This window comes from Sylvia atricapilla, chromosome 28 (genome assembly GCF_009819655.1).
Source record: "Sylvia atricapilla isolate bSylAtr1 chromosome 28, bSylAtr1.pri, whole genome shotgun sequence".
Taxonomy (NCBI): Eukaryota; Metazoa; Chordata; class Aves; order Passeriformes; family Sylviidae; genus Sylvia; species Sylvia atricapilla.
The window spans coordinates 1-25,415 of record NC_089167.1 but is presented as its reverse complement, the minus strand read 5'-3'; the positions used below and the strand labels follow the sequence as shown (position 1 = coordinate 25,415).

General features: G+C 59.9%; 3 protein-coding genes across 8 annotated transcripts in view; all 3 read left to right on the top strand.

Moving 5' to 3' along the window:
- OGDH (oxoglutarate dehydrogenase) overlaps window positions 1-5,774 on the top strand; it is a 32,100-nt gene extending 26,326 nt beyond the window's left edge. For 2 of the 3 annotated variants that reach the window (XM_066337139.1, XM_066337140.1), the window contains exons 11-23: window positions 37-216; window positions 386-538; window positions 1,208-1,310; window positions 1,526-1,654; window positions 2,557-2,707; window positions 2,803-2,930; window positions 3,018-3,196; window positions 3,345-3,416; window positions 3,858-3,980; window positions 4,542-4,614; window positions 5,051-5,214; window positions 5,320-5,474; window positions 5,558-5,774. In XM_066337139.1, coding sequence (XP_066193236.1) covers window positions 37-216; window positions 386-538; window positions 1,208-1,310; window positions 1,526-1,654; window positions 2,557-2,707; window positions 2,803-2,930; window positions 3,018-3,196; window positions 3,345-3,416; window positions 3,858-3,980; window positions 4,542-4,614; window positions 5,051-5,214; window positions 5,320-5,474; window positions 5,558-5,678 — 1,731 coding nt within the window. In that variant the 3' untranslated portion in view covers window positions 5,679-5,774. Of the gene's footprint in view, window positions 1-36; window positions 217-385; window positions 539-1,207; window positions 1,311-1,525; window positions 1,655-2,556; window positions 2,708-2,802; window positions 2,931-3,017; window positions 3,197-3,344; window positions 3,417-3,857; window positions 3,981-4,541; window positions 4,615-5,050; window positions 5,215-5,319; window positions 5,475-5,557 lie in introns of those variants that run through there. The other variant, XR_010745502.1, reaches the window with a different exon arrangement.
- Window positions 5,775-6,087: 313 nt separating this feature from the next.
- On the top strand, window positions 6,088-16,241 carry LOC136372516 (peptidyl-prolyl cis-trans isomerase A). Of its 4 annotated transcripts, XM_066337136.1 has the most exons (21): window positions 7,523-7,765; window positions 7,979-8,093; window positions 8,183-8,385; window positions 8,471-8,663; window positions 8,745-8,999; window positions 9,076-9,249; window positions 9,341-9,406; window positions 9,481-9,652; window positions 10,211-10,355; window positions 10,807-11,017; window positions 11,093-11,198; window positions 11,360-11,517; window positions 11,604-11,671; window positions 11,853-11,921; window positions 12,037-12,281; window positions 12,365-12,540; window positions 12,659-12,871; window positions 15,270-15,300; window positions 15,407-15,495; window positions 15,665-15,837; window positions 15,940-16,241. In XM_066337136.1, the coding sequence occupies exons 1-21, from the start codon at window positions 7,716-7,718 to the stop codon at window positions 16,073-16,075; spliced, it is 3,048 nt and encodes a 1,015-aa protein (XP_066193233.1). In that variant the 5' UTR covers window positions 7,523-7,715; the 3' UTR covers window positions 16,076-16,241. The 4 variants fall into 4 exon arrangements, with proteins under 4 accessions (XP_066193232.1, XP_066193234.1, XP_066193233.1 ...); XM_066337135.1 differs by lacking the exon at window positions 7,523-7,765 and adding an exon at window positions 6,088-6,433 and having other exon boundaries at window positions 8,471-8,999; XM_066337137.1 differs by lacking the exons at window positions 15,270-15,300; window positions 15,407-15,495; window positions 15,665-15,837; window positions 15,940-16,241 and adding an exon at window positions 12,985-13,469 and having other exon boundaries at window positions 7,447-7,765.
- A 6,299-nt stretch (window positions 16,242-22,540) lies between these two features.
- LOC136372561 (steroid 21-hydroxylase-like) lies at window positions 22,541-24,851 on the top strand. The gene is made up of 5 exons (XM_066337210.1): window positions 22,541-22,752; window positions 23,057-23,146; window positions 23,673-23,824; window positions 24,290-24,385; window positions 24,659-24,851. Exons 1-5 carry the CDS (start codon window positions 22,563-22,565, stop codon window positions 24,821-24,823), a joined length of 693 nt encoding a protein of 230 aa, XP_066193307.1. The 5' UTR covers window positions 22,541-22,562; the 3' UTR covers window positions 24,824-24,851.
- Window positions 24,852-25,415: the final 564 nt, after the last annotated feature.

The window sequence follows — 25,415 nt, the reverse complement described above, 5'->3', positions numbered from 1 at the left end:
CACTATGCTTATCCTGTTTGCCCTCACTTGCTACAGATTGGCTTCACAACAGACCCGCGGATGGCCCGTTCCTCCCCGTACCCAACTGATGTAGCCCGTGTGGTCAATGCGCCGATCTTCCATGTCAATGCAGACGACCCTGAGGCCGTTGTCTATGTGTGCAATGTGGCAGCAGAATGGCGAAGCACCTTCCACAAGGATGTGGTGGTGGATTTGGTAAGGAATGTGGTACAAGTCTCTGAAGCTGGAACACTGCCAGGGCTATTCTTGGGTCCCTCCTAGGCTGTTTGGGACCCTCCCTCACATGACCTAGGTAGCTCCCAAGTGCTTTTGGAGTGGTAGGTCACAGGCAGCTGCATTCAAAGGCTCTTTTCTTTCCTGGCAGGTTTGTTACAGGCGCAATGGGCACAATGAGATGGATGAACCTATGTTCACGCAACCCCTGATGTACAAACAGATCCGGAAACAGAAGCCAGTGTTGCAGAAATACGCGGAGCTGCTGATTTCCCAGGGGGTGGTAAATCAGCCAGAGTATGAGGTACCATCTGTGGAGCCTGAAAGGAAAACTGCTGGTGGCATCTTCAGGCAAAACTACATACGTGGTTCAGACCTGAGTGTGAACCATATGAAGCCTACATGGGCCTACAGGAGCTGTGTGCTTGTGCTTGTAACCTAAAGGTGGCAGAGCTGTGCTGGGGTTGTGTGCACGCTGCAGACCTTGCAGCAATGGAGTTTGGAGCCAAGGCTCATCCTTGAACAGTGCCTGCTCTGAAAAGTGCAGGAACATCTAGTTCAAGAATCATTTTGTGATCAGTGTGGAACAGGCCATGCAGCTCTGGGCCACTGCAGCACAGGCAGGTGCCAGTACTCAGGATTGCTGAGGCCACAGGTATCTGGGGTGGATCCTGTCCTGGTTCTGCTGTTTGGGCAGCTTGCGATGCAGAGGCTCCACCAGCTCTGCTTTCCCTGGCACCACCTTTCAGCATCAGTAGGGTTGAACACAAAATGTCAGCTCTGAGTGTAGCCCTGGGGTACATGAGTCCCAGCTGTGGCTGTGCTCTCTGAGGCTGAACTGCATAGCTTTGGGACTTCATGCTGTGGGGACCACCTCTGCCCTCCAGCACCCTTGCAAGCTTACACCAAGGTCAACACCCTTGTTTGAAAATCCCCCGTTAATGTTTTTCTGCCTCTCGGTTCTGCCTTTCAGGAGGAAATTGCTAAGTACGATAAGATTTGTGAGGAGGCCCATGCCAGATCCAAGGATGAGAAAATCTTGCACATCAAGCACTGGCTGGACTCACCTTGGCCAGGTAAGGCACTAGGAGTGATTTGGAGGCCATAGCAAAGCACCTGGCCTCTCTAGAGCCATGGCAGAGATTTTCTAGTAAACCACCCCACAGGGGAAGTTAGTGGTGCTCTTCCTGTTCTGGTGTCCTCACCTTTGCTTGAGGGTGTCCATGACCTGAGGTCTTCCAATGGATCTGGCACATCTCCTGCAGCATGGTGTTTCTCCTTCTCTTGACAGGTTTCTTCACTTTGGATGGGCAGCCCCGGAGCATGACCTGCCCTTCCACTGGCCTCAATGAAGAGGACCTGACACACATTGGTCAAGTGGCCAGCTCGGTGCCAGTGGAGGATTTCACTATCCATGGAGGTAGGAGCTTGTGAAAGCTGTGTCACACTGGGCATTTGTTCCAAAGAGATGTGAGATAGGGCTGGTATGTGGCCTGGAAGGAAGGGATGTATTGCAGTGCTTCAATATGTGTGGGCAGCAGGTCAAGGGTGGGCATCCTCCCTGTGTGCTGTATTTTTGAGACCCTGCCTGGAGCACATGTCCAGCTCTGGGGACCCCAGAACAAGCGAAACCTGGACCTGTTCGAGCAGGTCAAGAGGAGGCCTTGAAAATTATACCAATGCTGGAGCCTCTGTGCAGGAGCTCCGAGAGAGCTGAGTGTGTCTGGCCTGGAGGAAAGAGGGATCCTGGGAGACCTTAGAGACCCTTCCAGTGCCTAAAGCAGCCTCCAGAGAGATGGAGAGGCACTTTGCACCAGGGCACAGAGTGACAAGACAAGGGGGAATGGTTTGCCACTGCCAGAGGGCAGTGTTAGATGGGATATTGGGAAGGAATTCTCTGTGAGGGCGGTGAGGCCCTGGCGCAGGTTTCCCAGAGAAGTTGTGGCTGCCCTGGAAGTGTTCAAGGCCAGCTTAGACAGGGCTTAGAGCAATTTGGTCTACTGGAAGGTGTCTCTTCTAGTGCAAGAAATTCCTGTGGCAGGGGTTGGGCTTTAAGGTTCCTTCTCACCCAGACTCTATGAGAAATTATTCATGAGTGAGCTGTGGGTAAGTGAAGTGAACCAAGGAATAGCTCTTCTTAGGAGCTGATCTTTCTCTGCAATCCTGATTCCTTATCCATGGCTCATCCCTCCAGAAGAGGTGAATCCATTCCTCTGCCCACAGCACTTGCAGTCTGTCAGTCTGTGGGCTGGTTGTGGAACAAACGTGGTGTCACTGGAGCTCTGTCCCATGCTGACTATGAACTGGCTCCCATCTTGGCAGGTTTGAGCCGTATTCTGAAAACTCGTGGGGAGATGGTGAAGAACCGGACAGTTGACTGGGCCCTGGCAGAGTACATGGCATTTGGCTCCCTGCTCAAAGAGGGCATTCACATCCGCCTGAGTGGCCAGGACGTTGAGAGGGGGACATTTAGGTAAAGCCCTGCTTTTGGAGGCTTTAAAGGCAATTCCAGCTCTTCTGGAAGGGATCCAAAGGCTGACAGTGAAGTTACTCTTCTCCCTTTTCCAGCCATCGCCACCATGTCCTGCATGATCAGAATGTGGACAAGAGGATCTGTATCCCCATGAACCACCTCTGGCCCAACCAGGCTCCGTACACTGTCTGCAACAGCTCCCTGTCAGAGTACGGTGTCTTGGGTGAGTGAGTAGGTCTGTGCTCACTGCCCAGGGTGAGGCCACTCTGGAAGGGTAACCCAACCCTCTAGCTGCTCTTCTTTTCCTCAGGATTCGAACTGGGCTTTGCCATGGCCAGTCCCAATGCCCTGGTGCTTTGGGAAGCCCAGTTTGGGGATTTCCACAACACTGCTCAGTGCATCATCGACCAGTTCATCTGTCCTGGGCAGGCCAAGTGGGTCAGGCAGAACGGCATTGTCCTGCTGCTTCCTCACGGCATGGAGGGCATGGTAAGGACTCCCCTGACTCACCCTGGAGGCAGAACCTTGGACAGTTGTGGCATGGATGGAGCACTGCTCATGACATGGCAGTGCCTGACATTGGATTCTCATGCTTGCCTTGGCCTGCAATGACCATCCCCCTTCTTGGTCCCGATAGGGTCCCGAGCACTCTTCTGCCCGCCCGGAGCGATTCCTGCAGATGTGCAATGATGATCCCGATGTCTTCCCTGTGAGTGGTGTCCCCCATGTTGTGGTGCTCAGCCTGGCCCTCCTGTGCCCTGGACTGGGCTGGGTGGAGGGCAGCGATGGCATGGGATGGAGGCATGGGATGCCTTGGTCTCATGCTGCCCAGAGGGTTTGGGGAAAAAGCCTGAACCTGGTGCCCAGGCTGGACCTCCATGGAACCTGGAGCTGCGGCATAGTCTGAGTCAGATGTGGTCCTGAAAGTGGCATGAGAGGGGGTTGCTGCTGGCCACCCCTATGGCCAGACCAAGGTGGAGGGCACATGCCTGGAGCCTCTCACAGGTCTTTGTGGGTCTCTGTGTGTGAGGAAAGGGAGGGAGGGAAGGAGGGAGGGCTGGGGACCACTACTCTACCTGCTGCTGGAGGTGCAGGGCCAAGAGGTACCTTGTGTTTCCTGAAATCCCCTCACCTGTGCTGGCCGAGGCAGAAGCTGGATGACTTTGATGTGCGTCAACTCTATGAATGTAACTGGATCGTTGTGAACTGCTCCACTCCAGCCAACTTCTTCCATGTCCTCCGGCGCCAGATCCTCCTGCCTTTCCGCAAACCAGTAAGTGCCAGCAGCTCCATGCCCAGCTCGGTGCCCAAGCAGGACACTGTGTCCCTGCTCGACTGGGATAGGGCTGGGGTCAGCTTCTTCCTGCACCTCAGACATGGGCAGTAGGCCCCTGCCTGGCCAAGGACCTCACAGTGCTTGGGAGTGGCTTGGCACTTGATGTGCAGCTGTTGGCTCTTGTGGGCTGCAAGAACTGTGATCCTGTTCCCAAATTACTTGGGGAGGTCAGGGCTGTTGGAGCCAACAGACATTGCTATGTAACCTAAATCAGCCACTTCTAGTCAGCTCCAGCAATGGGACAGGAAAGTCGCTGGTAGCCCCTCCACCTCTTCCCCAGGGGACATCCTGACTGAGATGGTTGGTGCTGTTGGTAATGGGTGCCCAATCTGGCAGAGCACTGCAGCTGAGTGAGAAGCAAATCTGCCTGGCAGCTGTGCCTTTGCTCAGGCAGGATGGGCAGGGGATGACAAGCACGTCTGCTCTACCCACTGGCTTGCAGGGAGGTGTTTCTGGCAGGGCTGACCACCTTGTTTTGCCTCTTATCCCCCCCTCCAGCTGATAATCTTCACTCCAAAGTCGCTGCTGCGCCATCCTGAAGCCCGCTCCAGCTTCGATGACATGCTGCCAGGTACAAGTAGCACAGAGCTGCTTGTATTCCCCCCATGCCACTCTGCAGGGTGAAGGGCAGGAGCCTGTGGCCTTGGGTAAAGTCTGCCTGACAGCAGCCTTCCCATGCTGGAGAGTGGCTAAGTGAGGCCAGGGTCTTCTCCTTGGCACAAGGGAGCCCCCCTATCATTAGGGCTGAGCATGGCACCCTCGGGAGACTTGGCTCAGTGATATTTCCTCCATCAGCAGCCACTTGCTGCTGGGATTTGGCTGCCCCAAGTGGCACGGGAGTAAGTAGTGGGAGTTATGCCTGTACCTGGGTAAACTGACTCTGCCTGGAAGTCCTGACTCTGCCTCTCACTGTCCCGAAAGGGGCTGGCATGGGATGTGGGTGCAATGGCTGCTGGCACAGTGCTGTGAACTGCTGTGGCTCAGGGTGCCATTCTCTTCCTTGGTAGGCACCCACTTCCTCCGTGTCATCCCTGACAGTGGCCCTGCGGCCCAGAACCCTGATCAGGTGAAGCGAGTTCTGTTCTGCACCGGCAAGGTGTACTATGACCTGACTCGGGAGCGCAAGGCCCGGCAGATGGAGGCTGATGTAGCCATTACCAGGGTGGAGCAGGTGAGCAGGGTCCTGCCACTGCCATGCCTGCAGGCTGGGGGTTCTGCACCCCCTGAAATGCTGCCTCATTGTCCCCTGTGTGACACCACTCTGTGTCCCCCACAGCTCTCCCCGTTCCCCTTTGACCTTCTCCAGCGGGAAGCCCAGAAATACCCAGCTGCTGAACTGGTGTGGTGCCAGGAGGAGCACAAGAACCAGGGCTATTATGACTATGTCAAACCCCGGCTTCGCACCACCATCAACCGCGCAAAGCCGGTCTGGTAAGGATGCAGGGGCTGGCTGTGAGGCTGGGAGGGAATTGGTAGGTACAGACTCTTCTCATGGCCCACCTTGTCCCTGGCAGGTATGCAGGGCGGGAGCCAGCAGCTGCCCCTGCCACTGGCAATAAGAAAACCCACCTGACAGAGCTGCAGCGGCTCCTCGACACGGCCTTCAACCTCGATGCCTTCAAGGACCTGGCCTGAGTGCCAGGATGGCAACAGCATGCTCCTCCACCTGTCTGTCCATCTCTCTGTCCTTTGCTCGCCTCCCCCCCTCAACTACAGATCTTGTCAACCCCACACTGGTGCCTGGAGTCCTTGTCTGTCTCATGCCAGGGTGGCACTGGTGCAGCCGCTGTTGCACCATGAGGGTCTGGGGGCTGCCTGCTGCCATAGTGGGTAAGACCCATGGCCTCCCGGACCCCTGGAACGACTGGTCCCTGGAGCTCTTCTCTGAGTGTGTCCCATACCCCCCAAGAGGGGCTAGTCCCTAGAGCTTCTATGGGGGTGTCCAGTGCAATGAGTCAGGTTCTTCTCAGTTCCTCTCAGGCGTGGACTTGCACCTGTGCAGCCACTGCTTCTTGGAGGAGATAGGGCATCTGCACAGCCTAAGGCCTAGGCGGGTGTGAGAGTGGTGTGCCCCATCTCAGTTTTGCCTGTCCTTGGGGAGCACGTTTTTCCACCTCTGCATCTGCACCATCCCCCAGCTCTGAGCCCTCACAGGGGCAGGGCTGGTGCTGGGTGGCATATCCTCTCATTGGAAGTCCTGAGTAGGGGTCGAGGGAGGTGATCTCCCGAATGAGACTCATTGTTGGCATCCCCAGAGCCCACCTAGTCCTCCCATGGGACGTCGTTCGGGGATGGGGACGACGTGGGCAGCTGCAGATGGGACTCGCTGAGTCCCCAGAACCCACTGCGGCTTTTCGATGCGACGAAGGTCTTTCAGCTGAAGGAGGCAGGTCAGGGATATATGCGTGCCACATCCCCTCGCATACCCGTGGCTGTGCTGTCTGTCACACACTGGGTCGCACATGGTGTCACCGCACAATGTCCGTGCAGCGCGCGCGGGTCCCCGTCCTTGCGCGCAACCCGTTCACACGCGCACACACGTGCAAGATGTCATGCACTCGCGACTCGCGGTCCCGCCGCTGCGGTGGCAGTGCCCGTCATGCTTCCATACGTGCGTTGCGTTGCCCCTGGCGCCCTGCACATGGGGGCGCACATTCCTCTGCTCCCCGCACTCTCCCCCCGCCCCCCCCCCCCGCAGCCCGGACCCTTCTTCTTCAGCGCTCGGCTACCCGCGCCTGGCGGGGCGGGGCCTGCATACTAATGAGAGTGCGGCCCCATTGTGCGCGGCGGCGGCCCGGCCCCGCCCCCCGCGGAGCTGCGGCCCCGCGCGGCTGAAGATCCCGCGCAGCCTCCGCGCAGCCGCGCGCGCCCCGCGCCGCCAGGGCCATCTTGGGCCGCCGCCGTGGTGAGAGCGGGAGCGCCGGGCGGGGGGGGATGGGGGGAAGACGGGCGGGGCTGGCGGTGCCCCCGCGGGCCTCCTCCGCCGTGCCGGGGGTGGTGGGGGCGGTTGCCATGGCAATGGCGGGGGGGGGGGGGGGGCCCGGCCCCGGGGCTCGTCCCTGTGGTGCCGCTGGGGACGAACCTGAGGGGGCTGTCACCGCTAGTGAGGGGCCCCGGGGGCCGGTGGCTCCGTGGTGGCGGCTCCCGGGAGCTGGGGCAGGCCCGCCGCAGGTGTTCCCCTCTGCGTGTCTTTCCTCGCGGCGACCCCGTCTCCGCCGCCCTCCCGCGGCGCCGGGAGGAACCGAAAGCTCCAGTGACCCCGCGGGCCCCCGCTGCCGGGCTCGGCTGGAAATACCCCGGGCAGTGGGGTGAAATGCCGGGCGGGGGGCGGCGTCCGTTCCCCGGGAAGTCCCCGTGGTTCCCCCCCGGCGCCCGCCGCCCCGGGGAGGTCTGACGCCGCGGTGGCCGGCGCGGGGGGGGGGCGGCCCGGAGCGGGGGCGGCGCGTGCTGGCCGGCGCCCCGTGCCAGCCGCGGGCCGGACGCCAAGTCCCGGCCGCGGAGGCTGCGGGGTCGCGAAGCCTACGGGGCTGTTCCCCCCACTCCGTCCCGGCCTCTCCGTGGGCGGCCGCCCCTCACCCGCCGCTCCACTGCTTCCCGCAGCCCCAGTGACAGACGGTGCCGCCGTCCCGCAGTGCCCGCCGCGGCCTCGGAAGACCCAGCCCACACCCGCTGATGAGCTCCATGAACCCCATGAAACCCTCGCTGCCGCCTGCGCCCCACGGGTGGGCGCCGGGGTAGCGTCCCTCCATCCACCCATGCATCCATTCCCCCATCCATCCCTCCATCCTTCCCTCCGTGCATCCATGCTCTTGTCTGTCCCTCCATCCCTTCCATGCTTCATCTCTCCGTTTCCTCAATTTCTCCATCCCCCAGTCCCCTCTGTCCCTCCATCCCTCTGTCCTTCATCTTCATTAATTTTTCTTTTTTTCCTCTAGTGATGGTTCATTTGCATACGAGGCTGTTCCTTGGCAACCAAGCACCAATCAGCCGCCGGGATCCCTCTCTGTGGTAACCACAGTCTGGGGTGTCAGCAACCCCTCCCAGAGCCAGGTACCGGCAGCGTCCCTGCCCCAGGGACTCCTTTGCACCTGGATGCCACTAACCCTGCCTGACCCACTGCCTCCCACTGCACCCTCCAGGTTTTTGGCAGCCCCATGGGCCCTGGGGGGAGCAGCTCCAGCACCCCGCTGCTGCCTGGCATGGCAGGCACCAGCTCAGGCATGAGCTCACCACCATTCTTGCCACAGCAGCCCTTCACCGAGGGGGCACCAGGAAAGGGGTATGTGCAGCCAAGTGTCTATGGCCGCAATGCCTACCCCAGTGGGCCGGGCTTCCCTGCCAGGTAAGGCCTGTCCTGCACTTCATGGCCTGGCATGTGCTCTGCTGCAGGGCCACTGCATGCCTCTTCCTGCTTCTCTGTTCTCCAGCTATAATGGTGGCCCGAGTGGCCCTGGAGGGATGGGGCTCCCCTCTCACGCCAGCCGGGCTACTGCTGATTTCACCCAGGCAGCAGCTGCTGCTGCTGTGGCCGCGGCTGCTGCCACAGCCACGGCCACAGCCACAGCAACGGTGGCAGCATTGCAGGAGAAACAGAGCCAGGAGCTGAGCCAGTATGGCACGGTAAGAACCTGGCTGTGGCAGAACTGGGGAGCTGACAGCCCCCCCTGCTCTGCTGTGACCCCTCTCTCTTCATTGCTGCAGATGAGCACAGGGCAGTCTTTCACCAGCCCATTCCTGCCCCATGCTGGGCCCCGTGGCCCAAACAGCATGAGCCCAGCCGGCATGGCAGGTGTTGTGGCCCCCTCTGGTGTCTCCCCTGTGAGCATGAGCCCAGTGCGGGCGCCTGGTACTGGCCCCCTCTATGGTGGGCAGCGAGTGCCTCAGCACACCTACCCTGGCCCTCCCCAGAGCCAGCAGCTGCCCCGCCAGGGCCTCAAGCGGGCATATTCCAATGAGGTGAGTGCTGTGTTGGTGAAAGCTATGGCATGTGGTGACCCCCTTTCCCACTGGTGCTGACTCCCTGGCCCTACAGGGGTACCCAGCACAGCAGTACCTCCAGGGCGGGCAGTACGCTGCAGCTGGTGCCCAGTATGCCCCCAGCGCCCCCCAGTCCTCTGCTCCGTCCCCCTCATACCCTGGCCACAGGCTGCAGCAGAGCATGGGCCAGTACCTCTCCGCTTCAGGCAGTGCTGGACCCTATTACAAGGTACCACAGGGGGAACGGTGGGCAAGGGGTGGAAGTCTGGGTGCCTGCCTTCTCCCGGTTCCAGCCCCTGGAGACCCTCCTCCTCCCATAGCCAGCTGACCAGTTCAACGGGCAGAATGCCAGCTTCAGCACCTACAGCCAAGCAGCCATCAGTGGGGTGAGTCTGGCAATGGGTAGGGTGGGGCCTGTGGTGGCCTGGCTGGACGCTGAGGGCGCATGGTGCCTCTACAGCCGGGCCGATCGCTGCCGGGGTACCCCAGCTCGCCGCTGGCCGGGAACCCCACGCCACCCATGACACCAGGCAGTGGCATCCCCGCCTATGCGTCCCCTGGTCAGGATGTCAAGTCACCCTTCCTGGCAGATATGAAGCCCGGTGTTGCCCCCATGCACCCATCCCCTTCGGGTAGGTGTCTCTGGTGCGAGTGTGGGGGGCAGTTCACAGACATCACCCCCATGCCTCAAGCATCGGGGTGTACGGCTCATTTGGGGCACCGCTGTGGCCTTTGCCCCTTTAAACGGAGGGTGGGAGGGGCTTCAGAGAAGGGGGCGTGACCACTGCTAGGGCTTGGGGCTGATGGAGGGGGTAGGCTGCTTGTGAGGGTGGGAAAGAGTACTGTGAGGGGCTCGTCAAAAAGGGCGGGGCTTTACAAGAGTGCTGGTTTGGTAGGGGGCTTCTGTTTTTAGGGTGAGACCATCTGGATTGGGAGGGGCTTGGATAGGGTGTGGTTTCCTGGAGCGAGCGGGAGGAATCTTCGGTAGGAGTGGGGTGGCCCATGGCGGGGGGCCACTGTGGTGGGAGGAGCTTCCTGCACGGGACTGTGGTTTCCGGGGTGGGCGGGGCTGTGTGTAGTGGAGGTTGGGCTCCTGCGAGGTGGATCTATGTGCAGTGGGCGGGGCGTGGCCGGGGTGTGGCTGGGGCCCGGGGCAAGGTGTCGGTTTCCCTGATGGCGGCGTCCCGCAGGGCCGGCCCCCGGCGAGGAGTTGCGACTGACCTTCCCGGTGCGGGACGGCGTGGTGTTGGAGCCCTTCCGCCTGCAGCACAACCTGGCTGTCAGCAACCACGTCTTCCAGCTCCGTGACTCTGTCTACAAGACCCTCATGATGAGGTGGGGGCCCTGCGGCACCTTTTGTAATGTTGCACAGTGCTACATGAGGGGTGCTGTACGGCACCGTGTGGTGTGGGGCTGTGCTGGGCAGCACAGCTGGGCACTGCATGGTGCTGTGTGGCACGCGAGTATATGCCATGGTATGGCTTGGCGTGGCACTGTCATGCATCGTGGTGCAAAGTGTAGCTTGGCGCGACTCTGCTTGCCATGGTTCAGCGTCTTGTCATGGTGTTCAGTATGTTGTGGCACAGCATGGTGGTTTGGGGCATGGGCTGGCACAGTGCTATGCCGTGGTACTGTGGTACTGTCACAGTGCCATATGACACAGTGTAACATGCAATGGCTTAGCGCTGCATGGTTCTATGTGGCTTGGAGCAGCATGGTGTGGTGACATGTGGTGTGGTGGCTCGTGTGCGGACACACCCCCTGTCTACACCCTGCCTGCCCCCAGGCCTGACCTGGAGCTGCAGTTCAAGTGCTACCACCACGAGGACCGGCAGATGAATACCAACTGGCCGGCCTCCGTGCAGGTGAGCGTCAACGCCACACCGCTCAGCATTGAGCGTGGTGACAACAAGACCTCCCACAAGCCGCTCTACCTGAAGCACGTCTGCCAGCCCGGTAGAAACACTATCCAGATCACTGTCACCGCCTGCTGCTGTGTGAGTCACCAGGAGGGTACTGGGAGAGGGAGGTAGGTGGCTGGGGCCACTGCTCAGCCTCCCATCTCTCCACAGTCCCACCTGTTCGTCCTGCAGCTGGTGCATCGGCCCTCAGTGCGCTCGGTGCTGCAGGGGCTCATCAAGAAGCGCCTGCTCCCTGCTGAGCACTGCATCACCAAGAGTGAGCACCTGGGTCCTGGGGGTCAGGAGGATGCAGTGTGGCAGGAAGGCCACAGCAGGATGGGGGTGATGGTGCAGTATTGCCCAGGTACCACCATGGTGCCACCCCCATCCCAGTGTCCTGGTTCTGACCCTTGGTGGTCCTCACCCCCACCTTCCTAGTCAAGCGCAACTTCAGCAGTGGGACCATCCCAGGGACACCAGGGCCCAATGGTGAGGATGGTGTGGAGCAGACAGCCATCAAGGTGTCCCTCAAGTGTCCTATCACCTTCCGGAGGATCCAGCTTCCAGCCAGAGGTCATGACTGCCGGCACATACAGGTAGGGGTAGTGATGACAGGGTGCTAGGTATATCCCCCACCCAATATCCTGCCCCCCTCCATCTCAGCTGTTGCTCTCCCCTACAGTGCTTTGACCTGGAGTCATACCTGCAGCTCAACTGCGAGAGGGGGACATGGCGGTGTCCTGTCTGCAAGTGAGTTGAGGCCACAATGGAGCCATGCCCTGGTGTCCCTGCCTGCAGGGCGTGGATGTGTCTTTCACTACCTGTGGGGGATATATTTCCTGCTCTGGGAGAGGATTAGTTCTTGCCTTAGGGGGAGGTTCCTGTCTGGTGAGGGTTGCCTTATCTCACCCTGCCCTCACTCTGCCTGCAGTAAGACAGCCCTGCTGGAGGGGCTTGAGGTTGACCAGTACATGCTGGGCATCCTGATCTACATCCAGAAGTAAGTGCCTTCCATTCGGCTGTCTGTCCATCCATGCCTGGTCATTTGCCACCCCTGAGGGGCTGTGCAGCCAATGCCCCAAACCTCACCTCCCCTGCCCTTCTGCTGCCCCCAGTTCAGAGCATGAGGAGATCACCATCGACCCAACCTGTAGCTGGAAACCTGTCCCTATCAAACCTGATGTCCATATCAAGGAGGAACCAGAGGGGCCAGTGCTGAAGCGGTGCCGGACACTCAGTCCTGCGCACATGGTGCTGCCCAACATCATGGAGATGATCGCAGCCCTGGGACCTGGCTCTGTGCCCTTCTCGGGATTGTCACAGCCTCCAGCAGGGGCTGCCACTGACTACGGCACCCCGGGTACGGGGGGACCCATGAGGGACAGGACTGAACCCCATCCCTGTGTGTGTGTGTCCCCCAATTTGCCCCATTTCCTCTCACAGGTTCCAGCTTTCTGGGTCCTGGGGGCTTCCCAGAGCCCTTTGCTGCCCCTGGCGTCGCTGGCACCTCAGCACTGAGTGACTTCACGCCAGGTCCCACCCCTGTCTCCTACCAGCCCAACATCCCAGGCGGCCTTCTGGCCCCTGAGAAGCTGCCTGTGCCCTCTCTGCCTGCACAGGTCAGCTGGACTATGGGTGGGGGACACCACCCAAGTCCCGATGTCTCACTGTGGGGGAGCTGGGGGGTCCCAGGGAAGGGAAGGTCTCACAGCTGTGCTCTTTCCCCCCACTCCCCAGCTTCCCCCACCGGGACGAATGGAGCCATCCCACCCTTCAGTGCAGGCAGGGCTGCACAACACTCCCTCGGGCAGCCAGCTGGCCTCCACACTGCACTCCCGGAGTGCAGTGGCACGGCAACCCCTGGGACCCCCAGCCCACACTACCGACCTCGTCTTCCCCCCCACACCCAGCGTGGCTGCGGCGGGTGATGGCTCAGAGCCTACTCTCGATGTGAGTACTCAGAGGGGTGGACAAGGGTCCTGCTGTTGGCTTGGGATCCCACCTTCTGCAGGGGAGTACGCAGCAGCTGCAGGAAGCTGATCATCACACACTGTCGCCCCCAGCTCCTGCCCGAGCTGACGAATCCTGATGAGCTGCTCTCCTACCTGGGGCCCCCCGACCTCCCCAGCAGCAGCAACGACGACCTCCTCTCCCTCTTCGAGAATAACTAAGCCATCCTTGCCCTCCTCCTGGGGCTGGGGGGCAGCACTATGTGCCCCTGCCCGCTGCAGAGCTGGGACCCTCCACAGCGGGGGCTTTCCTCAAAGGGCTGCAATGGGACAGAGGGGCTGAGCCCCCCAAGAAGCACAAAGCTGTACATAGTGTAGACACACTACTGTTCCCTGAGACTCCCCATATTTAAAGGCAAGTGCATCACTGCGGGGCTGCCCGTGCCCCCCTATCATTGTGCAAATGCTGCTGCCCCTTATACTGCACGGGTCTGGTATGGAGTGTGGTGCTCAGCTCCCACTGCCCCCGCACAGAGTTGCCCTGTATGTCCCCGATGACTATTAAAGGATCCTTCTGCAGGGTCACGTGTCTCCCCCCATCTTTTGTCATCCTGCTATGGGGCTGACCCCGCGACTCTTCTCTGGCAAGCAGGGGAGATCCTCGGCTGGCGGGAGGCGGTATTCAGCCCTCTTTCTGGGCAGAGTGGGGAGGGTGTGTGCCGAGTAGCGAGGAAATCCTGCCCTATCCTCGAGCAGCGGCGGCCCGGCCGAGCGGTGAACCGGACCTGTGGCGTCAATCATTAACCGGGGCCGGCCGGGCGGTGCTGCAGTCCGACGGCGGAGGAGGGGAACTGGGTGTCTCCCCACGTCGGGCGGTAGCCTGCCAGGTCTGGGTGGCAGCTCCAAGCCCCACACGCCCTGGTTCCGCCGCATCCCCGCCGTTCCCCCGGAACCGCTCCGCACGGCGGCCCAGCGCCGCACCGGGCCTCTCCCATGCCGGCGCCGCTCCCGCCCCCCCCGCCGTGCCCCATCCCTCTCCTTGCTCTCCGCACGGCGCATGCGCGCCGCGCCCTGCCCAGCGCCGGACCGCGGCCCCCCCGCCCCGCCCGCGCTTTTTTTCCCTTCCCCCTCTTTCAAACGTGGCTCCGCCGATTGGTTGGCTGCCCTGCCACTCCGCCACTCCGACAGCGGCCGTTGGCCGGTGCTGCGGGGTAGGTGGGCCCTCCTCGACCCTATATAACAGGCGGCGGGGCGCTGCGCTCCTTCTGCTGCGCCGCGCCCGCCGCACGGACGAGTATCTGGTACTCTCCTCGTGTCTCGCCATGGCCAACCCCGTCGTCTTCTTCGACATCGCCGCCAATAACGAGCCCCTGGGTCGCGTCACCTTCGAGGTGGGCGCGGGAGGAGACCGGGGAGGGGCGGGGGGCACCGTTGCCATTTCCTTGCCGGGCGCGTGGGGCCGGTGGGGGGGCCGGCAGGCGCCGCGCGTGCGCGGCGGGGACGCGTTGGTGTGGCTGCGGGGCTGCGGCGCCCCTGGCCCGGCGGGACGAACAAAGGGACCCGCAGCGTCGCGCTCGTGGAGGTCGAGGAGCGGCGGCGCGATGCCAGCCCAGGGCGCGCCATCACCCGCGGGAGTCCGTCCGCACCTGGTTCGGTAACGCTGGTCCCCGTTACCGCTGGCCTCTCTACCACCGTGTTCCCGCCGCGCCTCCGCTCCCCGCCGGAGCCGGAGGGGCGCGGCAGTTTCCTCCCCACCCCCCCCCCCCCCCCCCCCCACTGCGGGTCGCGGCTGTGGCTGCTTCGCCGCCATTTTATCGCAGGGCCCCCGGAGCATCGGGATGAGCCGTGTCGAGCTCCCGGGTAGTGCTGCCCGAGTCTGGGGATGCTGGCGGAGAGTGCTGACAACCCGATCGCCGCGGGATTGTCGCTGACGAGCAAAGCATTTGTCACCCCGCCCGGGGCGCAGAGCATCCATGGCATGGCTGGGCCTGCTCCGGGCAGCGCGGCTGCTGCAGATTCGGGGCCGCGCTCCCGCACGGGTGGCGCACGCAGCCCAAAATCGTCCTGAAGCGTTGGGAGGCGGCGCGCGCGCCCCGCCCAGGAAGCCTTCAGGCACATTAATGTTTAATTTATTCTCGGCCAGCGGAACGAACGCATCTCTGCCCCACTAGTGAGACGCGCGATGCCGCAGCTGTTAGTTCAGAGCTTGCAGATAACGGTGTGAAGCGGAGAGGGCTCTAGAGCTGCTGGCACGGCTGAGAAGCTGCCACCCAGAGGGGGTCCCTGGGGTCCAAGCAGTGTCTGTGGGGATTCCCGCGGTCTGGAGGTGGCCTCAGGGAGTGGGAGGCAGTGGCCAGTCACTGGCCCAGATTTGACAAATGTCTTTCCTGTCTTCACAGCTGTTTGCAGACAAGGTTCCGAAGACAGCAGGTTGGTAAAGCAACTTTGGCTCCACTGCAACTGAACCAAGCCCTAGTACTGTCCTGAACTCACAACAAATAAAGCTGTTCATGGTGGGGTTTTATTTCCTTTGCAGAAAACTTCCGTGCTCTAAGCACTGGTGAGAAGGGATTCGGCTACAAGGGGTCCTGCTTCCACAGAATCATTCCTGGGTTTATGTGCCAGGTGCGTGGTGGTCCTGCTGCAGTGGGTAGGTGGGGAGATCGGGCCCCCATGTGGGTTTTGGAGTAGGATGCTGGTAGATTTAGGGTGGGAGGTTGGTTCTGCCTTATGCTTGCACCCAGTTCCAGAGCGTTCTTCTGCACCTGTGATCTGGAATGCTGCCTTTTCACAGGGTGGTGACTTCACACGCCACAATGGCACTGGAGGCAAATCTATCTATGGGGAGAAGTTCCCAGATGAGAACTTCATCCTGAAGCACACGGGCCCTGGTATCCTGTCGATGGCCAATGCTGGCCCCAACACAAATGGCTCCCAGTTCTTCATCTGTACTGCCAAGACCGAGTGGTGAGTCGTAGGCTGTGGGAGAAGCTTGGGGATCTGCATCTGGGAGATGTCCTCTGTTGGGGGACATCAGGGACCAAGCTGTGACTGGTGCTTCTCCGGCAGGTTGGATGGCAAACATGTCGTCTTTGGCCGCGTCAAGGAGGGGATGAATGTGGTGGAGGCCATGGAACGCTGTGGCTCCAAAGATGGCAAAACAAGCAAGAAGATCACCATCACTGACTGCGGGCAGCTCTCGTAAACCCGTCTCTCACCACCTGACCGTTCTTTGTGCAGCCTGGGCACCACACCCTGCTGCAGCTCACCTGCTCCTACCCCAGTCCTGATGTACTGCTGCGTTTCTACTGGGTCACGGTTCCACTGGGCCGCAGTTACCTTCGAGTCTAAATAAAACGAGTTAAAGTACATATACCATAAGCAGTCCCCTTCTGTCCCTCAGCTTGGGGAGGGCAGGGTTTGGCACTGGTGGAGGAAAAAGGTGTTAAAGGGGGCAGGAGGACCCCAGCCAGTCAGGTGGTTACACCAGGCCCACCGTAGGAACCAGAAGTGAATAGATTGGGCTGGTTGGGCGCTGAGCTGTTGTATGGGGGTCCTCAGTGCTTCAGATGGGGAAGGGTTCTGTTTGTTTACCCTTTTCCCTGCACTTGCAAGTATGGGAGGGGTAGTGACACCCACTTTGTGGGTGCCCTGTAGGTCTGTTTCAACAGGTGACACTTGGCAGAGCTGGTGTGGGCTGTCCACGTAAGGTGAGGACCCCAGTGTTTCCAGTAAGGGAGAGCTGCAGTCTGCAATCTTCTGTTGGGGCAACCTAGTTTGAAGGTGGTTTGTCATGGGTATCCCAGTGGTCCTTGTTGGAGGGTGCTGGTCCAAGTGTGGGGGTGCCCAGCTCTTAAAATTCCAGGTTTGCCACAGTTCCAGTTGGCAATTGGTGTGCCCAGTTCAAGGCTGGGTGCCCAGCTCCAGGGTGATTCCAGGGCTTCCTGTTTAAAGGTGCCTGCATGGGAGTAAACTCTTGGACCCTCTGAGTCCAGCAAGACAAGGTCTGGCCCCTTGCCCCCTTTAGCAGTGTACCTGCAGTACCTGGAGGGTGCTAAACTCCCACCTGCATCTGGAGCTGCACCACAACCCACGTGTGGGCTTTGCCTTGGATGAGACCCTGGTGTCAGTGAGGTGACCCCACGTTGCTGGCAGTGCAGCCCACAGAGTTTGAGGGGAAGATGAAGCTGGCAGCAGCTTCTACCCTATCCTGCCCTTGTCTGGGAGCTGCCAGGGTCGGGTACCTCCAGACTGAAGAGCAGAGGAGGCATGGGGGGGGGCGGGGTCTTTTGGTGACACACTGAAACAAGGCAGGGGAAATTTTTCTGAAAGGCACCAAGGCAGTGTAGGGGAAGCTTTTCTGTGAGGCACCAGGCAGACCTGCCTTTTTGCCTGTGGAGTCTGGGGTGCTGTCCCTCCATGGCCCTGTGCCCAGTGCCTCCCTCTAGCTCCTGCTTCAGCTCTACGGTGCTCTGGGCCTTTTGCCTCCCTCGGGGGCCTGGGCACCCCTTGAGAACTTTCTACACAGTCTGGCCTGGAGCACAGGGAAGGCTCCCCACAGCTCGTGCTCTTCACTGGCAGGCTCCCCACAGCTCGTGCTCTTCACTGGCATCTCCCTCATACTGGCAGCTTCCCCCAGGGGGAGGACACCCACCTGTTGCCCCACAACACTTCTCCACACCTGGGACAGACCTCTGGCACAGCTATGCTAGTGCTTCCTGGGAAGGGGCTTGTGAATGTCATGGAGCTTTGCCTCCCCAGCAGCAAGACCATGTGTGACCTCTGGCCCACAGCAGCAAGTCATGGCCAATGGATCCACATTCAGGCCCAGTTCTTCTGCTCTTGCATTTTATTCATGAGACAAACAGCTCTCCTTTGGATGGAGACTACAGTTGCAGTTCTGAGGAGAAAGAATCTTGAGCAGCAGCATTAAATGCACAAAAACACGAGACTGGGAGAAAGTGCTGCAAGAACTGCCCAGAAACTGAAGTTGTTTGGCCAAGGCCTTAATATGGGCTTCAGCTTAAGCAGAGGTGAACACAGAGCAGTGCCGCCTCCTCAGCCTGTGGACCCTCCTCAGTGTGCCCGGCCCACAATCTCATCCTTGTACCAGTGTGCCTAGGAACATCCCCCACCTCACATAAGAACTGGTGAGTTCCTAGGTTTGCTGCCTTTATAACCCAGACGACTGTGCTCCTGATCTGTGTTTATCATTCTGCCTTTATTCTAAAATCACTAATTGTGCCCTGAAGCTGTCCAAGAGTGGGTTCTGTTTCTCTGGAAGCTGAAGGGCTCTGGGCTGGTCCTGCAGAGGACATCTGATCGAGTTGGGAAGCTGTGGGGATCGGGTGGAGGCACATGTGTTAGGTGCCTACCTAAGCTGGGAGGGGCCAGTTCCCTCGTGCTCAGTGGGAGATGGACTGGTTTTCCAGGCACTGGTTCATGGCCTAGCTCTTGGAGGTGCTGGGGCAAGCAGCCCAGCTGTTCAGGTGCCATGGATGGGCTGCTGGTTGTCGGAATGGTTTGCACCTTTTCCGTCCTACCTTGACGAAGAAAGGATGCCCGCTGGTGACTGAGAGTCTGTCTGGTCCATATGGATGGGAGCAGGACATTCCTCTGATATATTGGGATGTTGAATTGCTGGAACTCCCAGGACAGTTTCTCCACAGCCAATACAAGGGAGGAAGAGAGACTGTATTTGTTCTCCTGAAGCAAGTGAGCTCCTTCACCATCAATGCCACTGTCTCTCCAGACTGTCACTGCCAATGAACTGGGAAATGACAACAGTATGTTCTGTATAACATTCCTCCACGTGGCTCGTGTGCATTGAGCTTTCTCTGGATCTGTGAGTAACTGTGCATCATGAGGCTGACCCCTTGACATGTGCCTGGGATCTTTGTTCAGTCTGATGAGAATTTACAAAGAGCATTGCACCCCTGACTGGTGAGTTATGACACCTGCCTTTCTTTCCCACTCCACCCTCCCTGGAACCCCCGCAATATCCCCCAGGGACTCTCAGATTCACCTGGGACTCCACAGATCTTCCAAGAACTCCCCAGAGGAGTTCCCCGGGGGACTCCCAAATCTGTTCTGGAAACCCTCCCAAACAGCCCCTGGGACCCTTCCAAATCCACCCCAGGACTCCCAATGTTCTCCACGATGCCTTTTAATGTCCCCAGCCCCCCAGGGATGCCTTGGTACCCTTCAACCACCCCTAAGGAGTCCCTCAAACCCATCTTGAGACCCTCAACATCCATCAGAACCCCCCTCCAACCCCTGTCATCTTCCCATGTCCCCCAAATCTACCCAGGATCCCCCCAAATCAACCCTGGAAACCACAAACCCCCTTCACCCCACAACATCCCCTGGGACACTGCACCCCCCTAGACCCCTGAAATCCACCCTGCACCCCCAAAATCAATCCCAAGATCCTCACAAACACCCCTGGGACACTCAAAATTCCACTCAAGGACATCCTGACCCCTCAAATTCACCCCAAGATCCTCCCCGAACACTTTCTACTCCCTAGGACTCCTCTGACAGCCCCCAAATGTAACCTGGAAACCTCTCCCTCCCAGGACTCCCCCAAACACCTACTAGGACCCTCCAACCCCCTCCAGACCGCCCTCCCACCAGTCTACCCTGGAACACCAAATTCCACCCTCAAAATCCCCACAAACACTCTCTGGAATCCTCCAACCCCCTCCAGACCCCCTAAATCCACCCTAGTGTACCCCAGAGTGACTGGGAACCCCACCCCCCAGGGACCCTCTAACCTCCATTAGATGCCCCCAAATATACCCCAGGATCCTCTCTGGACCCCCTGGGGTTCCTCACCACCCTCTGGATCCCCCAAATCCACCCTGAGACAGACAAACATCTGCTAAGAAGGCTCTGGGACCACCCAAATCCACCCTGAGACCCCCTAAACACTTCCTGGAACCCCCTGAGACCACCCCTACACAAAGCCCCCCCATCACTGTTCCAGCCCCACTATGTCCTTGCCTTCCTCCCACCACGTGGTGGCCTTGTCCTCCCTCAGTGTCCTTGTGTGCCTTCTGATGTCCTTGTGTCCACCCATCCCCCAGAGACCTCCCAGACTGGATGTCCCCTGTGCCCCTTCCCCTGTGGTGGCACTGTCTCCCTCTCCCGTTAGGGGGTCCCTAGAGGGTTGTCTGCATGCCCCCCAGGGTGTCATTGTGTCCCCTTTCCCCACAGTGGATGTCCCCAGGGGGGTGCTCTCCAAGTCTCCATGCCCAGGATATCCCCAAGACACCCTTGTCCCCCCCCTACCTGGGGTGTCCACAAGGCGTCCCCTTGCAGTGTGTCCCTGGCGTCTCCCCACAGTGATTTTGAGGGGTCAGGATGTCCTTGAGTGGATTTTGAGTGTCCCAGGTGTGTTTGTGAGGATCTTGGGATTGATTTGGGGGGTGCAGGGTGACAACCAGGGTGTTCCCACATCCCCAGCATGTCCCCAAGGTCTCCCCAGGGTGATGGCCCTAGAGCAGGATTGTCCCCGTGTCTTCCCATATCCTGATGCCCCTCTCCATGTCCCCTATGCCTCCCCATATCATTCCCACTCCCGTGCCTTCCATGATCCCCCATGTCCCCCATATCCCCCTCCTGTTCCCATGGCCCCACATGTCCCACTATGTCATCACATTCCTCATGTGCCCCTATGTCCCCCAACATTCCCCATGTCCCCCGGCTCCCCTATGTCCCACTTGTCCTTCCCTTGTCACAGGTGCAGGAACTGCTTGTGCTTGTCCCTTTACCATCGGTATGGCCCTGCTGGTGCTGCAGGAGGTGAGGGCTGGGGGGCCAAGGGTGGTCCAAAAGGGATCCTCCTATGGGAGTTGAGGGACTGGGGCTTGGAGGATTCTATAGGCACTTGGAGGACAGCTGTGTGTACTGGGGTGTGTGTGTGTATGTGTCCAGAGAGGCTGTGGCAGATCCTGTGGGTTCTGGGGATGTCTCTGAGGGAGTAGGGAGGTCTAGGAGGATCTGTATGGGTGCTAAGGGGATGTTGTTAGGTCTAAGGGAGGGCCTATGGGGGCTGAGAGGTTTGTGGAGGGGAGGCTTATGGGACCTGAGGGGAGAGTCTATGGCCTCCATGGATGGGGAGCTAGCGGGAAGTGCTATGGGGGGCCCCCTTCCCCCAGGGAGAGGTCTGTGAGGGTATGGGGGAGAAGGTCACTTGATAGTGGGGCCCACTTCTAGGGGCACAGGACTGTGGTTGGATTTGAAAGGACCCTGTGCCCTGACAGTGTGTTTAGGGGGTTGCTGCTGGTGGGAGATGCTGTGAAGGAGTCAGGGGATGCTGAGGGGCTTCAGAGCGCAGGTGATGGAGGACACATACCTGTGCTCACTGCCTACTGCACCATCTTGTTCCCCAAGAGCCTGCAGCTGGCGTGGCACCTGCAGGAGCTCCAGAGGGGGAGCATCTGATGGGGAACACTCCCAGGACCCTCACACCACGACCTAACCCCTGGTACCCTTCCACAGGGACCACCACTCCGTGGCTCTGCTCCTGACACCTTCACATCCCCAATCTTATTGAAGACCATAAGGGATCCCCACGTTGAGACATCCCCCAGGTGGGACCACCTTCTGCAATATCCCTCCTGAGGACCCCCACCATGGGACCCCGCCTCTGGAGTCCCCAAAAATTCCAGCAGCAACACATCCCATGGTGGGGGTACCCTTCCTGACTTCAGCACCCCTCAGATTATTGTGGGTCCTCACCTATAATTGTCCCAGGACCCATTCATTGGAGGGACGTCACCTCCCAAAGGGACGCTTCTAGGACTCTCACTCTGTTGAGGACCTCCCTCACTGCTGCTGGACCCAAATAAAGGTCTCTGATTTTCAAATGCTGCTGCCAGAGTGAGGGAAATTGGGGGCAAACACCCATGGAGGAGGCTCTGGGTGCAGGGACTTAAGGGGGGATGGGAGAACCCCCACGAGGGCTTTGGGGATAGGTATGGCGGACACGGGGAGAGGGCAGGATTTGAAGGGCGAGAATGCGTGATTCTGGGAAAATTTCAGTCAGCGGCACCCATAGAGGAATGTGGAATTCCAATCCCAAGTGGGAGGAATGAACAGGTGCACCTGCGAAGTTAATGGAAAGAGTTCGGGGGTGCACCTCGTAGCTGCAGACCAAGCCTCGAGAAGGCGGAGCTTAAATGTCCCCTAAATAAAGTGGTGTTTGACAGGCAGGGCCTAAGGGGCTACTTTTATAATGGTGGGGTCATTTTGGGGGTTTAGAGGTTTGCTTTAAGGGAGGAATAAATGCATCAGGAGGCAGGGATTCTAGGGGCAGGGCCTCTGGGTCCGTTTTATAGAGGATGGGGAGGCGGGGGGGGGGGGGCTGCCTGCAAGGGCAGGGGGCCAGTTTCCCCCTCACACAAACACAGCATCCCCTGAGGGGCACGGCTTAATGAAAGACGGAGTCTTGAGTCCCCTATATAAGGGCCGAGCCTCAAGGGGCGGAGTTTAAGGCCCCCTTATGGGGCGGGGCTTAGGGTCCACTTTTATAGTTGGGGGGGCGGGGGGGGGGGTGTGTGTGTGCTGTCGTGCTGGTATGTGTGTGAGCGCGACCTGCAAGGGGCAGGGCTTCAGAGGTGGGGCTCCGCGGGGCGTGGTTTCGGGGTCCCCCAATAAAGGGGCTCTCCGGACACCGCCCGCGGGCTATGGCGGTTGCGGCGCTGTTGCTGTGTGTGCTGCTGCTGTCACTGTCACTGGCGGCGCTGCTGCGGCCGAGCGATGGGCGCGGCCCGCGCTGGGGGGCGCTGCACCTGTTGCACCCGCAGGGGGCGCTGCACCTGAGCCGCCTGGCGCGGCGGCACGGGCCCGTAGTGCGCCTGCGCCTGGGGGGCCGCGGTGAGTGGGGGTCGTCCCAAAGCGGACCTTCCCTGAGCCTGCCCTGGGACCCCAGATCTCCCCACAAACTTCTCTCTCCCCGGGAAGATCTTCCTCTTCCCTCTCCGAACCCCCAACCCTGCTCTTTCCGCCTGTTTTGGGACCTCCCCGAACTTCAGACCTCTCCTTAAATCCCCCAAACCTTTCCTGGAACCCTAACCCCCGATGCTCCCCCCAGAATCCCACACCAGGACTCCCCACTTGGTTTGGGAACCCCCCCCCCCCAATTTTGGGGTCCCCCCCCAGCCCCTCCTCTTCCCTCCAGACGTGCTAGTGCCGAGCTCGGTCGGGACCATCCGTGAGGCGCTGGTCCGGCACTGGGGGGATTGGCTGGCGCGCCCCACCAGTTATTTGGGTATGGGGGCAAGGGAGGCCGGGTGGGCTGGGGGGAGGGCATCTGTGAGGTTTAGGGAGTCGCTATGGAGTGTGCGTATGGAAGCCCTTTGGGGGATTTGAGGAAGTCACTATGGGGTTTATGGGGTTCTCTGTGGGGTTTGGGGGAGGGGGCGCTATGGGATGGAGAGTCCCTACAGGGTTTGAAGGGGTCCCTATGAGGTTGAAGGGGTTGTTATGGGATTTGGAGGGAGTCTCTATGGGGTTGGGGACATGGGTACTGGGAGGAGGTGGTGGCAATTCTGGAGGGGTGGGTTGCCCATACGGGCTAGGGCAGTCTCTGGAGGTCTCTGCCCCACCAGACACCCTTCAACCTCCAGGGATCCTGGTGGGATTAGGGGCGTCCTATGGAGGAGGTGGTTATGGGGTTCAAAGAGGCTTTATGAGGTAGAGAGGCCCTGCAGAACACCCCTGGTGTGATGGAGGTGGGTCCCTATAGGGGCTGGCAGGGTTTCTGGGGGTCCCTGACTCCCCCTGCTCAACACCAGGGTCGCTGGTGTCACGCGAGGGTCGGGACCTGGCACTGGGAGGCCCCTGCCCAGGCTGGCGGCGGCAGCGGGGAGCAGTGCGGGGGGCACTGGCACGGGCTGGGGGCCGTCTTGGGCCCCTCCTTTGGCTGCAGGGCCAGAAGCTGTGTGAGGTGAGACCGACTTCTCCCCAAACTGATTCCCCTGCAACCCTGACACCCCCAGAACTTATCCTCCTTGCATTCCAAAACAGATCCCCACACAATATTCACCAATTCACAATATTCACCAATTCACAATAGTCATTCAGCAAACCCCTGCCCCATGCACCCCAAAACTGTTACCTTAAACCCCACTCCCTTCACCCAAACCCCACCCATCCACCTTAACCATGCCCCCTGCATCTGAAAGTTCCCCACCACAAACCCTGCCCCTTGCACTCAACCCCCACTCTCTGCATCCAAAACCTGATCCCCAAACCCTGCACCCCCACCCCACTCCCTCTCCCTCAAAACTGACCCACCCACACCTCACTCTCTGCACCTCAAAAGGGCATTATCCTTGTGAGTGCCCAAAACTCCCTTAGAGCTCCCACTTCTCTCCTGCGAAGAGATAAACTAGCATCCTCTTTTTCACAGGAGCTGCGTTCCTATGGGGAGGCCCCCCTGGATCCCTTTGAGGTGTTCACCTTCCATACCTGCAGCACCATCGCACGCCTCCTCTTTGGGGACCTGGTAGGGATTTGGGGGGGGGGGCCGGGCCAGGATGGAGACAGGCGTTTGGGGGAGGACCCCGGTTCTTCTGGGGCCCTAGGGGTTTGGGGAGGACCCAGGAGTTTGTGGAGGGGACATCCAGCTGTTTGGGGGGACTGAGCAATTTGCATGTGAGTGGCAGGGGTTTGAGGGCACACAGGAGTTTGAGGGGACCCAAGTGTCTGAAATTGTGGGTGTTCTGGGGGATCCAGAGAGAACTCGAGTACTGGACAGTACAAGTATGTCCTCCTGTAGGTGCCCCCTCCGGAGGAGCTCCGGGCCTTCTCCCGCTGCTTGGGGGAGCTGCTGCAGGTTTGGGGCTGCAGCAGTGTACGGGCGCTTGACCTGCTGCCCCTGCTGCGGGTAAGCCTGGCAGGTCCTATGGGTGGCATGTGGGGCTGTGGCCTTTTTGCTGCATGAGGGTCTATGGAGCCCAGGGCTATAGAGTCTTATATAGGGGCAATGAGGGAACATTTGGAGGCTGCAGGGGGCTGTGGGCCCTTAGGGGGGCTGTAGTGCCCTGTGAAGGGCTATGAGTCTCAGAGGAGTGGTGTGGCCCATGAGAGGGATATGGGGCTGGTGGGGTTATATGGGGTCGGGAGGAAGGTTCTAGGATCTGTATGGGACTGGAGAAAGGTATGGGGGGCTGACAGGAACCTTAGAGGGTTCACAGGGGGCTTGGGTGGTCTCTATGGCACTGTATAACCCTAGGAGGGGAATGATGGGGTCTCTATGGGGCTGGACAGGGGTTATAGTGTCTGTATGGGGCTAGGGGGAGTGTTACAGGGTCTGTAAGGTGTTGAGGAGCTCTTTGGGCCTGGATGGGGAAGTTGTGGGAGCTCTATAGGGCTAGAGTGGTCTATATGGGGTAAAGTGTCTCTATGGAGCTGAGGGTGTCTATAGGACATTGGAGGGGTCTGTATGGGCAAGGAGGGCACCTATTGGTTCTATAGGGCCCAGGGGAGCAGCCATAAGGTTTCTCTGGGCCTTGGGAGACTTACGCGGCATCTTG

Excerpts from the sequence above, each read along its gene's own strand:
- LOC136372516 (XM_066337135.1), top strand. The coding sequence starts at position 6,273 with ATGAGACTCATTGTTGGCATCCCCAGAGCCCACCTAGTCCTCCCATGG. Across the intron at positions 8,094-8,182 it reads GCAACCCCTCCCAGAGCCAG|GTTTTTGGCAGCCCCATGGG; the intron begins GTACCGGCAGCG and ends TGCACCCTCCAG. Across the intron at positions 11,518-11,603 it reads ATGACTGCCGGCACATACAG|TGCTTTGACCTGGAGTCATA; the intron begins GTAGGGGTAGTG and ends TCTCCCCTACAG.
- LOC136372561 (XM_066337210.1), top strand. The coding sequence starts at position 22,563 with ATGGCGGTTGCGGCGCTGTTGCTGTGTGTGCTGCTGCTGTCACTGTCA. Across the intron at positions 22,753-23,056 it reads CCTGCGCCTGGGGGGCCGCG|ACGTGCTAGTGCCGAGCTCG; the intron begins GTGAGTGGGGGT and ends TCTTCCCTCCAG. Across the intron at positions 24,386-24,658 it reads GCCTCCTCTTTGGGGACCTG|GTGCCCCCTCCGGAGGAGCT; the intron begins GTAGGGATTTGG and ends GTCCTCCTGTAG.